Source organism: Camelus dromedarius, chromosome 17 (genome assembly GCF_036321535.1).
Source record: "Camelus dromedarius isolate mCamDro1 chromosome 17, mCamDro1.pat, whole genome shotgun sequence".
NCBI lineage: Eukaryota > Metazoa > Chordata > Mammalia > Artiodactyla > Camelidae > Camelus > Camelus dromedarius.
In genome coordinates, this window is record NC_087452.1 from 16256469 (window position 1) to 16268940 (window position 12472).

The window sequence follows — 12472 nt, forward strand, 5'->3', positions numbered from 1 at the left end:
CAGTTGTCAGTTTTTATTACGAGCGGATTTCTGTCTAGCCCACATTCAAAAATGGGTCGAGACTCCAAAATGGGTAACCCAGCACGAACGATGTGTCCGTTTTCATTTTACACACAGGAAAGTTGTGTTTGCATGAATTTTAAGGTAGTACAATAAATAATGTGTCAATCGGTGGGGTTTTGGAGCATGAAGGGACATGATGACATACAAAACTGACTGTCATCGGGAGTGGACTTGTGGGGTTTCACTGTGCTGATTCAGCAGATAGGAGGGGGCTGCTGAAGGCAGGTGGGTAGGCAGGGTGCTAGGGGCCGGCCCCACGGCGATGCTGATGGAGCCCGGCCTGGAGAAACCCGCCAAGTATTGTAAATGGATTCATCGTTGCAAATAAAACAACTTCTGAAATGTGTTCAACTGCCTAACAGTGGCCTTGCCAACCGTTGCAGAAACATCTGTCCACTTTGTAGCCATTTACCCAGCCAGGGCTTACAGCTGTACATTCCGTGTGACTTTCTCCCTTGGGTAACGTGTCCCAGGGATGTAGGTAGGGGGTTTTGCGGAACTAAGTATCATACTTGGTCATAGAAGGCTAATTTTTGCTTCTGTTTAGTTTGCTGTTAAAGAAACATTCCTCAGTGAGTTTGCTGAAAACAAAAACAGAGCTCAAGTGAAATTACAGGGACAGTAACACACACATCAGTTTTGCTCAGTGTTGTTTTCACATCATGTTCAACACGTCCTTTTTCATAAGTGGTGAAAACTTGATTGGGTCAACCATCCACTTTTCCCCAGGTTAAAAGACATATAACCAACTTTTATAAAATTTTGCTTTTATGTATAGCACTACCTAAAAACATAGACGACTTGTGCACAGCCAAAAGAACCACTGTGGAGTCTGCGTAGAAAACTTAGAATTGTACCTACCAACCCACTATCATTCAAAGAAAAACAGAACTTTGCCATTTGCTTCATCTCCCCTTGGTTCTTATTTTCACTGAGGAGTTCACAGTTCTCTTTGGTTATTATTTTTTAACTCATTAGCAAAATTGGCACCTTTCCAAATAAGTGTTTCAAAAAAACTTGTAATCATGCTTCATGGAGAGTCTTTAAATAATTCTAAGCAAAGCACAGAAAGTCTTGCCCTGTCGGGATGGTGGTGCTGTTTCTTCTATTCCCCAGGATGGTCTCTCACTGAAGTTGGGGTTTCATAGGCCAGAATTTCTAAAAGTAAGGCAAAGTGAGAATTTACACAAGAAGTACGAAGTCAGCAGTCTAGTTTGATGTAAATAATGTGAATGGATTACATCCTTTCTAAGGCAGAATTAGATCTTATGCCAGAAGCTATGGACCAAACTCAAATGGACCTTTTTTTTTTTTTTTAAATTGAAGTTTAGTTGATTTGCAATGTTGGGTTAGTTTCTGGTGTACAGCATAGTGATTCAGTTACACATGGATATATTCCTTTTCATTATAGGTTATTAAAAGATATTGAATGTAGTTCCCTGTGCTATACCTTAGGACCTTGTTGTTTATCTGTTTTATATATAGTAGTTTGTATCTGTTCATCCCAAACTCCTAATTTATCCCCCTCCCCCTTCCCCTTTGGTAACCATAAGTTTGTTTTCTATGTCTGTGACTCTCTTTCTGTTTTGTAAATAAGTGCATTTGTATCATATTTTTGAGATTCCACATACAAGTGATATCATATGGTATTTGTCTTTCTCTGTCTGACTTACTTCACTTAGTATGATAATCTCTAGATCCATCCATGTTGTTATGAATGGCATTACTTCGTTCTTTTTTTTGTATAGCTCAATAGTGTGTGTGTGTGTGTGTGTGTCTGTGTGTGTGTATCACAACTTCTTTCTCCAGTCATCTGTTGATGGACATTAAGTTGTTTCCATGCCTTGGCTGTGGTAAATAGTGCTGCTGTGAACATTGGGGTGTGTGTGTCTTTTCGAATCAGAGGTTTCTCTCGATACATGCTTAGGAGTGAGATTGCTGGATCATGTGGTAACTCTCTTTTTAGTCTTTTGAGGAATCTCCATACTGTTTTCCATATTGACTGCAGCAAATTACATTTCCACCAACAATGTAGGAGGGTTCCTTTTTCTCTACACCCTCTCCAGCATTTATCATTCATGGACTTCTTAATGATGGCTCTAACTGGTATGAGGTGGTACCTCACTGTAGTTTTGATTTGCATTTCTCTGACAATTAGTGATGTTGAGCATCTTTTCATGTGCTTGTTGGCCATTTGTATACAGTTGTCTTTGGAGAGAGGTCTATTTAGGTCTTCTGCCCATTTCTTAATTGGGTTGCCTTTTTTTTTTAATTAAGGTGTATGAGCTATTTGTATATTTTGAAAATTAATCCCTTGCCAGTTGCATCATTTGCACCTTGAGATATATTTTTGAAATCCCAAGTTGGAGTTTGAAGTGGAGGAGCAAGGTTTTTCAGGCACAGGATGTGCACATAGGAATGAATATTTACTCATATAAAATTTTAAAAGAAAATATTTGCTGCTTAAAGTAAGAGGCTTACGGAAAAATATTGGTAACTATGGGATTGAGTTCTAGAGAGTTGAATGTTGTCTGAAATCATTAGTCCTTTGGACAGCTCATGTTAATATTCTCTGTTAATTTTCCTGGACTCGTTGAGGGAAGAGGAAAATCCCTGAATGGAAGGCATGATTGGTAGCCTCCAGTTGTCTTCCACAATTCATTCATTCATTCTCACATTCTCTCTCTCTCTCTTTTCCTCCCTCTTCCATCCTCTCTCCTCTCTCTTCTCCTTCTCTCTCTATCCCTGCCCCTCCCTCAAGAGGTTTTCACTGGGCACATGGCCACACATCCAGACGTCTAGAGACTGCATTCACCAGCAGCCCTTAGCCAGATGTGACATCTGATTGAGTTCTTAGCAACGGAATGTGGGCAGAAGTGATCTGCCTCCCTTGCTTAAAAAAGTACATTGCACTCCCCTTCCTCTCCAATAGTGGGCAGCAACGAACCCGGCTACTTTGGATCCAGAGAGAGAAGGCACTTGGGAAAGGTAGTAGAGCGGACCCACCAGCTGGGTCACTGAATGACCTACTGAAGCTACCACCCAAAAGCCCAGAGAAACAGCCACTCTGATTCCGGGGCTCTGTTAAAACATTTCCACTTGTACCCCAGTCAGTACAAATAGAATCATTCTTTTCAAAAGTGCATCATTTTGTTATACTTAATACTTCATTCTGTGATCTTAAAAACTTTATTTTTGTGTTCCAGTTTACTGGTTGCCCCGCAGAAGGTGGTGGGGTCAACTCCCCCCTTCCAGAATTGGTTTGGATGTTGGGACTGACGATGCCACACACACAGGGAGGATGTGACAAGAGTCAGGACTCGCGCCATGGGATTGTCTAGTGAGAATACAGCAGGTGCAAGTCAGGCCAAAGTGACAGCAGCGAGCCAGTTTGGTTGGTTTTAGTCTTTGCTGTGGCTGGGAGGCAGGGCCCGGGTGAGAGTTCCTCCCTGCTGGGGCTGGCTCACCCGGGTTTGGGTTCGAAAGGAAAGAAGAGTGTGCGGCTGGAGAGCGGTCAGTGTTAAAACATCCAAAGTGGAGTTTTCATCTTTATCACCATCTTGGAAGAATATCTTAATGAGAAATTGATAGCCAAATGGAAGAAGAGTCTTCAAACCAGAAATGGTTAGACTCACTTACATACTTTGGTCACCAGAACAATAATAATCCAGAGGCTAAGAAAATGTGTAAATTTCTTGCTGCCACTATTCCAAACTCAAACCCACGAATTAAGAAATTCTGGAGACGGGAAGTCACTAAGGCTCATAACCACCATACGTTTTCTTATGATGTTTAAGTGAATTTTAATTGCACCACACGGTGCTAGAAAAACAAAAGAAAAAACTTTGAATGACAAACTTTCAGTGAACAAAGCTGTTTTTCCTACTAGCAAAAAGAAAAGTAACATGCCATTAGCAGAAAGCTAATCATGCTTTTGTATAATTGTGTTCCTTTCAATAGAGGCAGGAATTAAATATATATCTAAAGGTGTTTAATTCTAATATCTTTAGAAAACTTACAAAGTAACTTACCAATTAAAATAAAATCTTTTGTCAGACCACATGTCACCCTACTCATAAAAGATTAGAACAGTTATGCAAATGAAATTCTAGAAATAGCTCTGGGTCTCCCATAATTCCTCAAGATGGATATGCAAATTAAACTGATCGTGACTGTGGGTTAAAAGAATGACACACTGTACATTTATACTATTTAGTATATCACTCTCCCAGATGAATACCTGTGACAGGGTTTCTTTCCTATTCCCCCCTTTTTTCTCTTCTACTAAATATATTGCGATGCAAATTGGTCAGTACTAGGAACTATGTGAGGAAAAGATATGTTAAAAAAAGACAAGGAAAAATTTCATCTCCTCATGCATTTTAAATTTCACGATCTCTGGAGAATATTTTAATAAAGCATGTATTAAGTCGGCATTGAAACTTTAATAATTTTTCAAAGCCTTTCAAAATTACAGCCCATCTGTGTATCTTCAAGAAAATGAAACCATTTATTGCACCTTCCAAGTTCCATCACAGGTTCTAACCAAAAAACCGTGTGTACTTCTTAAATATCCCATCCTGGCAGAAAATCAGATTTCCATCCTAGAAAGCTACACAGACTGGCATAATTTAGGTAATATAAATGTATCAGGTGCTATTTTTAGATATACATTTTCCTACCAGTTTACATGTTCTCCATCCACTTACAACTTAGTTTATAAATGACTAAATTATTCCTCCTAGAAGCCAGGTGGTAGTAGCTTTAATTAACCTGTCTCTAATGTTACTGAGAAATAAGAGAATTGCATTTATGCCTTGACACTGCAACTTAAAACATTTGCGTGTGTTTTCTCTATGTAATTTGGAGCGGCTTCGAGTCTTCAGGCTTTCAGATATAAATTTCAAGCCGTTTATCTTAAATGCCTGCAACCGGGATACAGGGTGGGATGATTACCTACTAAGACTTCTCCTTTCCCCTGGAGCAAAAGCACAAAGCAGCCTTTTCTGGAGTGGAAGCCTGCTACTCCCCCTTCCTTTGGGAGGAGAGGGAAGCAGTCTTCTTGAGAGCTACCTGTTTGATTTCTATCCATTTCTGACATTGCTAATTTAATTTGCTGGCTCTTGCTGCAAAAAGATCTCATATAATGAACTTTTTCTGTTAATATGACCACATCCCTTACTGGCAATTGAGCATTTGCATGGAACTGGAGCCGAAAACTTTGAAGAGAGAATTGGGTGGTTTTATTTCCCTGAGAAAACTTAATTTTGAAAATTGAGCCCAGAGTAAGGAGAATGGGTAGTCAGAAGGAAAATGTAAGAATCCAGGAGGGGGAAGATAGGAACCTGGACAGATCTTGTTCCGTCTGCTGGTTTTTCCTGTTCCCTCTGTTGGGCAACTGGAGATAGGCTGCCTAGATCCCTTTCGAGGAAATGGACTATAATGTGTGCTTTCCTCATCTTGAGCTCTTTATCTAGATCTCCCTTCAGGCATATATCATATTCTGCCTTGATTTTTGGTTTGGGGCACGTTTGCCAGGTTTTTCCAATTAGCTTGCAAACTCATTAGCAAGGGAGCTGGACCTCCCTTATCCCTGTGTTCCCTGCACTGCCCAACACAGAAACTGGCTGTTGTTTTTTTTTTTCTTCTCTTTTAATTGAAGTACAGTCAGTTGCAATGTGTTAATTTCTGGTGCACAGCACAATATCCCAGTCATGCATATACATACATATATCCATTTTCATATTCTTTTTCATTAAAGGTTATTATAAGCTATTGAACATAGTTCCCTGTGCTATGCAGAAGAAACTGAGAAAGTGGCCTCTTACTCAGTTACAGTACCTTTGAATTAGATGGATTCATTCAGGTGGGTTTCCAGATTCCTTTAACTAAATTTTACTATCTCAAAAGCTTAAAAATGCACTGATCATGATAACAGGGTTAATAAACTGCAATTAAATAGAACAGGCCTTGTAATAAGTATTTTTTAATCTTTCAGATTTATTTCAATCTAAGAAATCAAGTCAAATCTATTATTTTTCCCAGAGCCAGGCTGATCTAACACTTAACAGCAGGCTGAAATGACCTGATAGTTGGGAAAAGTGAATTAAGTAAGTCTAATTTTTAAGAATTTGTGTATATGCAGTTCCAGGGTATCAGGCGTAGCTATCAAGGGAATGGAGAGGATGGAGTCATTTTAAGTATTGCTGCAGTTAATTGTTACTTCAAATAACAGGCTTTTTGAATATTAGTGCCTGAAGCAATAGCAGTTTTTATTTCAAGACCAGAAATCTAAAGTCTAGAGATATGAGGTTGATTGGGTAAGCTGCTCAACAGTGTTAAAATAGATGTTTACTCTTTTTATCTTTCTAACCTGCTATTTTCGCAGTGTTGACAGTATCTCTTCTCATGGTTGCAAAATGGCTGCTGTGGCTCCAAGTATCACATCCTCATCAAAAATATCTCAAAAAGAAGGAAAAGGGAGGGTAAGTGGGCTCTGTTCATGGGCTTGGTTAGACCCCAAAAGTCTTGTCCAAGTTGGAGAAAAAGCATAAAGAACCCCCTGGACTCAGGTCAAGTTTGCTTTTAATTCTCTTTACTCCAGAAACAGCTAATAAATAGTGCAAGGATACTGATACGGGTTTAGAATGTGGATGGGTGGAGAGAGTTTCCCATTATGTTTTTTTGCCCACCACAGAGGCAGATCCTGAAGTTCAGTGGTCTTGGAGGGTCCCACAGAGTGACAAGTCTACCACGTGAATGGAGAACAGTATTTTGGGTCTGCTGAGTTTTATAACCCCAGGCACCTCCATTCACAGACAACCTGAAATGCCAGTAAGACAGTAAGCCTGCTACTCAGCTCACCATAGTAATCAGCTCTAATGACTGTGTTTGGAGACTTGAAAATATTGCAGGACCTGCACTAGGACAGTCGCCCCGTCTGTGTAGAGGCTAGTTTACCCTTTATGTCTAAGAGTTCACCCCATATGTCTGCAAGCTTACCCGTAGTTGAGTTGGGGAAAGAGGGAGTGAGGGACTTTGGACACAAGGAACAATACATGCAAAAGCATGTTGGTGTGACCCAGTATGATCTGTTCAGGGCCCTGCCAGTGACTTGGAGTGGCTGGAGTACAAGACCAGAGAAGTAAGTGGGAGGAGGTGAGACCCGTGAGGGAGCCAGGAGCCCAGGCAGGCACTAGGATTCATGAAGATAAACACAATGCACCAGAGGAGGGGGTGACTGGGCCAAGAAGGGTTCCAGAAGTCTGGGATCTTAGTCCAACCAAAACCAAGGCATAGGGCTGTACAGGTTAGTTATGCCCATTCCACCCCAGTTATTAAATATTGTGAATATTGCCTCTGCTCTAGAGGAATTGGTGAGGGATTCCCAGGCAGAGAAGGGGGATGGGCTTTCCTGGGAGAGCTTATACAAAGGTAATCAGAGCAGGGGGAGATGGAAATCCTAGGGGAGGATGAAGCCAGGCTGGTGGAGGGGCTGGACCACGAAAGGCTTCTGTGACAGACCAGAAATTTGCACTTGAGCCTACGGGCCTTGGAAAGACAGTGAAGGGTAGAGCCAGTCTCACCGCCCCCGTGATCCATCCTGACTCAGCCCCAGGACCCTGTCCTTTGGGGCAGGGCATTTGAGAACACAGATGGCTGATGGTGAAACCAGAGACTTGGCAGAAATCACTGTGTCCTGTTTTCTTTCTTTTAAAAAGAGAGAGAAAGAAAGGAAGGAAGGAAAAGGGAAGGAAAGGGAGGGTGGGAAATTAGGAAGGGAAGAAAGAAGAGAGGGAAAATGGAAAGAAAGGAAAGGAAATGGGGAAGAAAGGAGAAGGAAAGAAAAGATGAGAAAAGGAAAGAAAGGTAGAGACCAATATGGCAAGACTGACAAGACTTGGCAAGGCTGAACAGTGGATATGGAGATTATTATTTATCGTTGTGGTTATTGATTTGTTATTTGCTTCCCCACTTACTTCATTTAAAAAAAAAAAAAAAAAAAGCATGGCCAGGTGGAAAAGCAAGCAGATATAAGTCTTTCTGCAAAGCAATTTGACATACAGTATCAAAAGACTTAAAAATGTTCATTTGAGACCCAGTAATCCCATGCTAAGACATGCAGACAAAGATTTATAGACAAGCAATCTATTTTCTGTTGCTTCAGGTATAGACACAATTCATTTATCTCACTTGGGGAGGAGGAGGAGAAATTGTGCTAAAATAGTTTCCCAAATAAACAAAATGAGCAATTTTAATGGAAGTCTTCCCCAAATACATTGTACCTGTCCTGGTACAACAACTAGAGTACTCTGCAACACAGCTAACTTTTTCTTGATTTTTTTTATTAATATAGTTAACAAAGTACAGGTTAATACATTCATTGGGCAAAAAACTATTGAGGTGTGAGGGGATTTTGCTCCTACACAGAATTCCCCCGGACAGCTTGTTTCCCTGCCTCTCTTGGTTCTTTTCTTTTTCCTTTACAGTTGCCTGTCATTTCTCATTACTCATCGCCTGAATTCTCATTAGAAACCTCCCATCCAATCAGAACAAAGCAAGACAAACCCAGATCACCAAGTGTGTACACGTGGTGTCTGAGTAAATCGGGTTTGAGCAAAGGCCTGGAGTGTGCGTCCAACTTCTGGGGCATCTTGTTGAAGATGCTCTTTCCTGGGTCCCGCCCCAACTCCTTCTAATAAGAACCTCTGGACCCTGCAAGTACTTAAGGTGATTGTTGTTATGAATGTTAACATTCGAGAATCCCTGGCTTATGGATTCTCCTATGGAAAAGCATCTGTGAACTCAAGGCCACATAGAGCCCAGAGGCTATCTCTGTGCCCTTGACCTACTGCCTAAGGCTGAGGTTGCACAGGAGTTAGCCCTGATGCCTTGGTTCCTGTGTCATGGCAGGTGCTCAGAATTCTGAAGATCATACGGGCTCAGTGACTTCTGTTTTTTGCACTTGGATCACTTGGGTGGATGAGAGGTTAGAGGAAGAGAGATTTACTTCCTGGGCCTCTTTGTCTTTAGATTAGCTGAGATTTCTGATAAATGGCCCTTGGATAATGGATGTCTACCTGGTCTTACAACCTGGGGAGAAACAGGCTAAGAGTTACTCATATTTTCCAAATTTGAGACTGTCTGCATACACTGAATGACTTTTACAGACAAAATAAAATGATGCTGGCCATTTCACCTGAGATAATTTAGCCACCCCCTCTTATTATGACTTACCCATCTTGGACTGAACATTAAATACTTTATATTATGCCCAACTCAAATTTCAGTATATTTATTGCACCCATTTTTAATGATTATTTTATCAAAATGATTACTTTGCTCACACTCATGTTTTATGTTCATAAAAAAACAGTTTTAAAGCAGTATATATATCTACCACTTTTTCCCTTTAAAAAGATTTGCAGATTTTTATCTTGCACTTTAGATTAACAAGCCTCAAATGTCTTAGAAATTCTGATGGTCAACTAAACAGCATGCACTGAAAGGATAACAGAACATGACTACCTTGCTTACACATATATTACTACCTGTCATAGCCTCAAACCACGGCAACAAAAACCCACTCCAGAATGAAAATACTGGTATATTTATATAATGCAAAGAGAAATACAGATATAAATCCTCAAAACGGAAGCTACGTTAATAAAAAATGTAGCATTAGAAGCAAAAAAAAAATTTATACAGTACTTGCAGAATTTAGTCTTTGAATTTAATGACAATGTGTCTAACAAAGAAATAATTATTTTAAATTACAGTTCTCATTATTAATTTAAAACAACCACCAGCAGAACAGCACAGCTCGACCTAACAAACATTTTAAGGAAATGTTTTGTCTCAAAGAAGTCAAGTATCATTATAGTCCATCTATACCTTGAACAAAAGAACAATTTTCAAAGTGGAAATGAGTTTTGTAAGACAATAAAACTGGGCTCCTTGAAGCACAAACTGTTTCCAAAAAATTATTTTAATTTTTATTGGCAAAAAATACCCAAACACTTTTGATTTGCTCGTCTCAGAGCCCTCCCAGTCCCTGAACCACAATCAGTACTCACGAAAACATGCAATACTGTATTTTCTCCGCACCATTACTAACCAAAACACTCTTTACTCTTTTGAAAAGTTGCAGTTTTACAGAAATGTTCCCACTCAAGATTGGTAAAGTACAAAGGGCATTTTCTAGTGGCATAAAGCAAGGTGGGGAACAAATCTTACTTGTCCCTGATCAAAAATGGCTGCCTTGCTGCTCACTCCCATTTCTGCTCTTTAAACTCAGTATCAATACTGAACAGAGTTCTCAATACCTTCAAAGAACGAGAGCAGTCCCACTGACCGCACGGCCCGCATTTCAGAGGGAACGTGAGACAACTTTCCCTCTTTCTCCTGCTTCCAACAGAAGACCCTCAAGAAATCGAACTTGTGAAGTCCCCCCGGGTTCCTCTACTTCACCGCAAAATGTAATGAATGCCACTTGAGGTTGTCAAAAATAGCTTCTGTAGAAAACTGGCCATGGTCTTTAGGAAAGGTTGCATGAAGAAAATTAGTTTAGCCTTCATTTAAAAAAAAAACAAAAAACAAACAAACAAAAAAAAACCCATAGGAGTAACACATGGAGTAAGACATCAGTACCAGCACAAAGACTGCAGGGCCTACTGTTAAGATGAAAATACATTAAAGAGGATGAACACGCGGAGCTGGGGTGGGGCTGGAACTTCGAAACCCTCTCCCCACGAAGAAGTCTGTACAATCCAAGTGTTTATCCACTTTGAGAGTCGTTTTGAAGGCAGCTTAGAAAATGAAAAAAGGGGCAGAAGGGGGAGGAACGACGTCACCGTCCAAGCCAAAGGAAAAGGCCGGGTTGAAGTGCGCATGGCGGGGGAAGAGCCCCTTATAAACCGATGCCTTTCAGGTCGCAGGGCAGGGTGGACTGGGTGGCCTGGGGGCTCTGGCAGCAGGGGAACTGGGCCCGGAAGCAGTCCCTGAGCTCCCTGTTGAAGAGGAAGCACACGACGGGATTGATGCCGGCCTGCGCGAAGGTCAGCCACACGGAGGCCGTCAGGTAGGCCTGGGGGACGGCGCCGGGCCGCACCAGGACCCGCAGGTAGCTGGCCACGACGTAGGGCCCCCAGAGGAGCAGGAAGAGCAGGGTGACGGCGTAGAACATCTTGCACAGCCTCTTCTCCGTCTTGAACTCCTCGAGCACGAGGAGGCGGCGCGCGCCGCGGCCCGCCCCTGCCGGCCGGATGCCCACGAGCGCGGGCGGCGTGGGCCCGCGGCCGAAGCCAGCCGTCCAATTGGCGGCCGCCTGGCCGGTGGCGCCGGGGCCGTGGAAGGTCCAGTCGTGGCTGACGGCGGGCACGAGGCGCGCGGGCCGCATCTTGCGGCGGTCGTGGATGAAGAAGAGCAGGCGGAGGTAGACGAGGTGCGTGGCGCCCACCACCACGGCCAGCAGCAGCAGGAAGCCGAGCGCGCCGGGGGCGCCGTCGGGCCGCTGCTCCAGGGCGCACGGCGCGTCCTCGTCGTCGCCGCCGCCGCCGTCCAGCACGGGCGGGAAGGCCGCGGCCAGCGCCAGCGCCCAGGCGGCGCACACCAGCATGGCGGCGCACGGCCAGCCGGCCAGGCGCTCGGCGTAGAAGCGGTGGTGCGCGATGGCCAGGTAGCGGGTGACGCCCACGCCGAGCAGCAGGAAGGCGGCGTGGAAGCAGAAGAGCGCGGCCAGGAAGGCGAGCAGCTTGCAGCCCAGCGCGCCCGGCGGCGCCCCCGCGGCGGCCGCGGCCCGCCGCGCCGCCAGCATGACGGCCGGGAGGCAGGCGAGCGCGCGCAGCCCGTCGGCCAGGCACAGGTCGAGCAGCAGGTAGTACGGGGCGCGGTGCAGGCTGCGCTCCCGCACGATGAGCAGCGCGAACAGCACGTTGCCCGCCAGGCTCACGCACAGCAGCAGGCTGAGCGTGGCCAGCTTGAGTCCCAGGGCTGCCGCCTCGCCGCCGCCGCCGCCGCCGCCCGGCTCGCTGGCGTTCGCCATCGCGGCCTCCCCAGGCCCGGCGTCACGCTCCGCTTCGGGGCCGCCCCGGCCTCACCGCTCCGCAGGCCTGCCGGCCAGCGGGCCACAGCTCCCCCGAGCGCGCGGGTCTCCGGCGAGCCCCCGGCCCGGCGGGGCTCAGCCTGCGCCCGGCTGACCCCTCCTCGGCTCCCCGAGCAGCCGCCGCGCCGCCATCTCAGGAATGGTGCTCGCAGGAGGCGACGGCCACTCCCTGCGCCTCAGGCACTGCGGGCCGGGCCGCCCGCAGCCCGGTGCATCCTCCTCCGTCTCCTCTTCCTCCGCTGCCGCCGCCGCCGCTGCCGCCGCCGCGCCTCTGGGCTCTGCCCCCCGCCGCCGCCGCCGCCGCCG

At 44.7% G+C, this 12472-nt stretch overlaps 1 protein-coding gene across 1 annotated transcript; it reads right to left on the bottom strand.

Annotated features, from left to right (window-relative positions):
* Window positions 1-8389: 8389 nt before the first annotated feature.
* Window positions 8390-12407, bottom strand: GPR27 (G protein-coupled receptor 27). Its single transcript, XM_064496315.1, has one exon. It carries the CDS (start codon window positions 12104-12106, stop codon window positions 10973-10975), a length of 1134 nt encoding a protein of 377 aa, XP_064352385.1. The 5' UTR covers window positions 12107-12407; the 3' UTR covers window positions 8390-10972.
* Window positions 12408-12472: the final 65 nt, after the last annotated feature.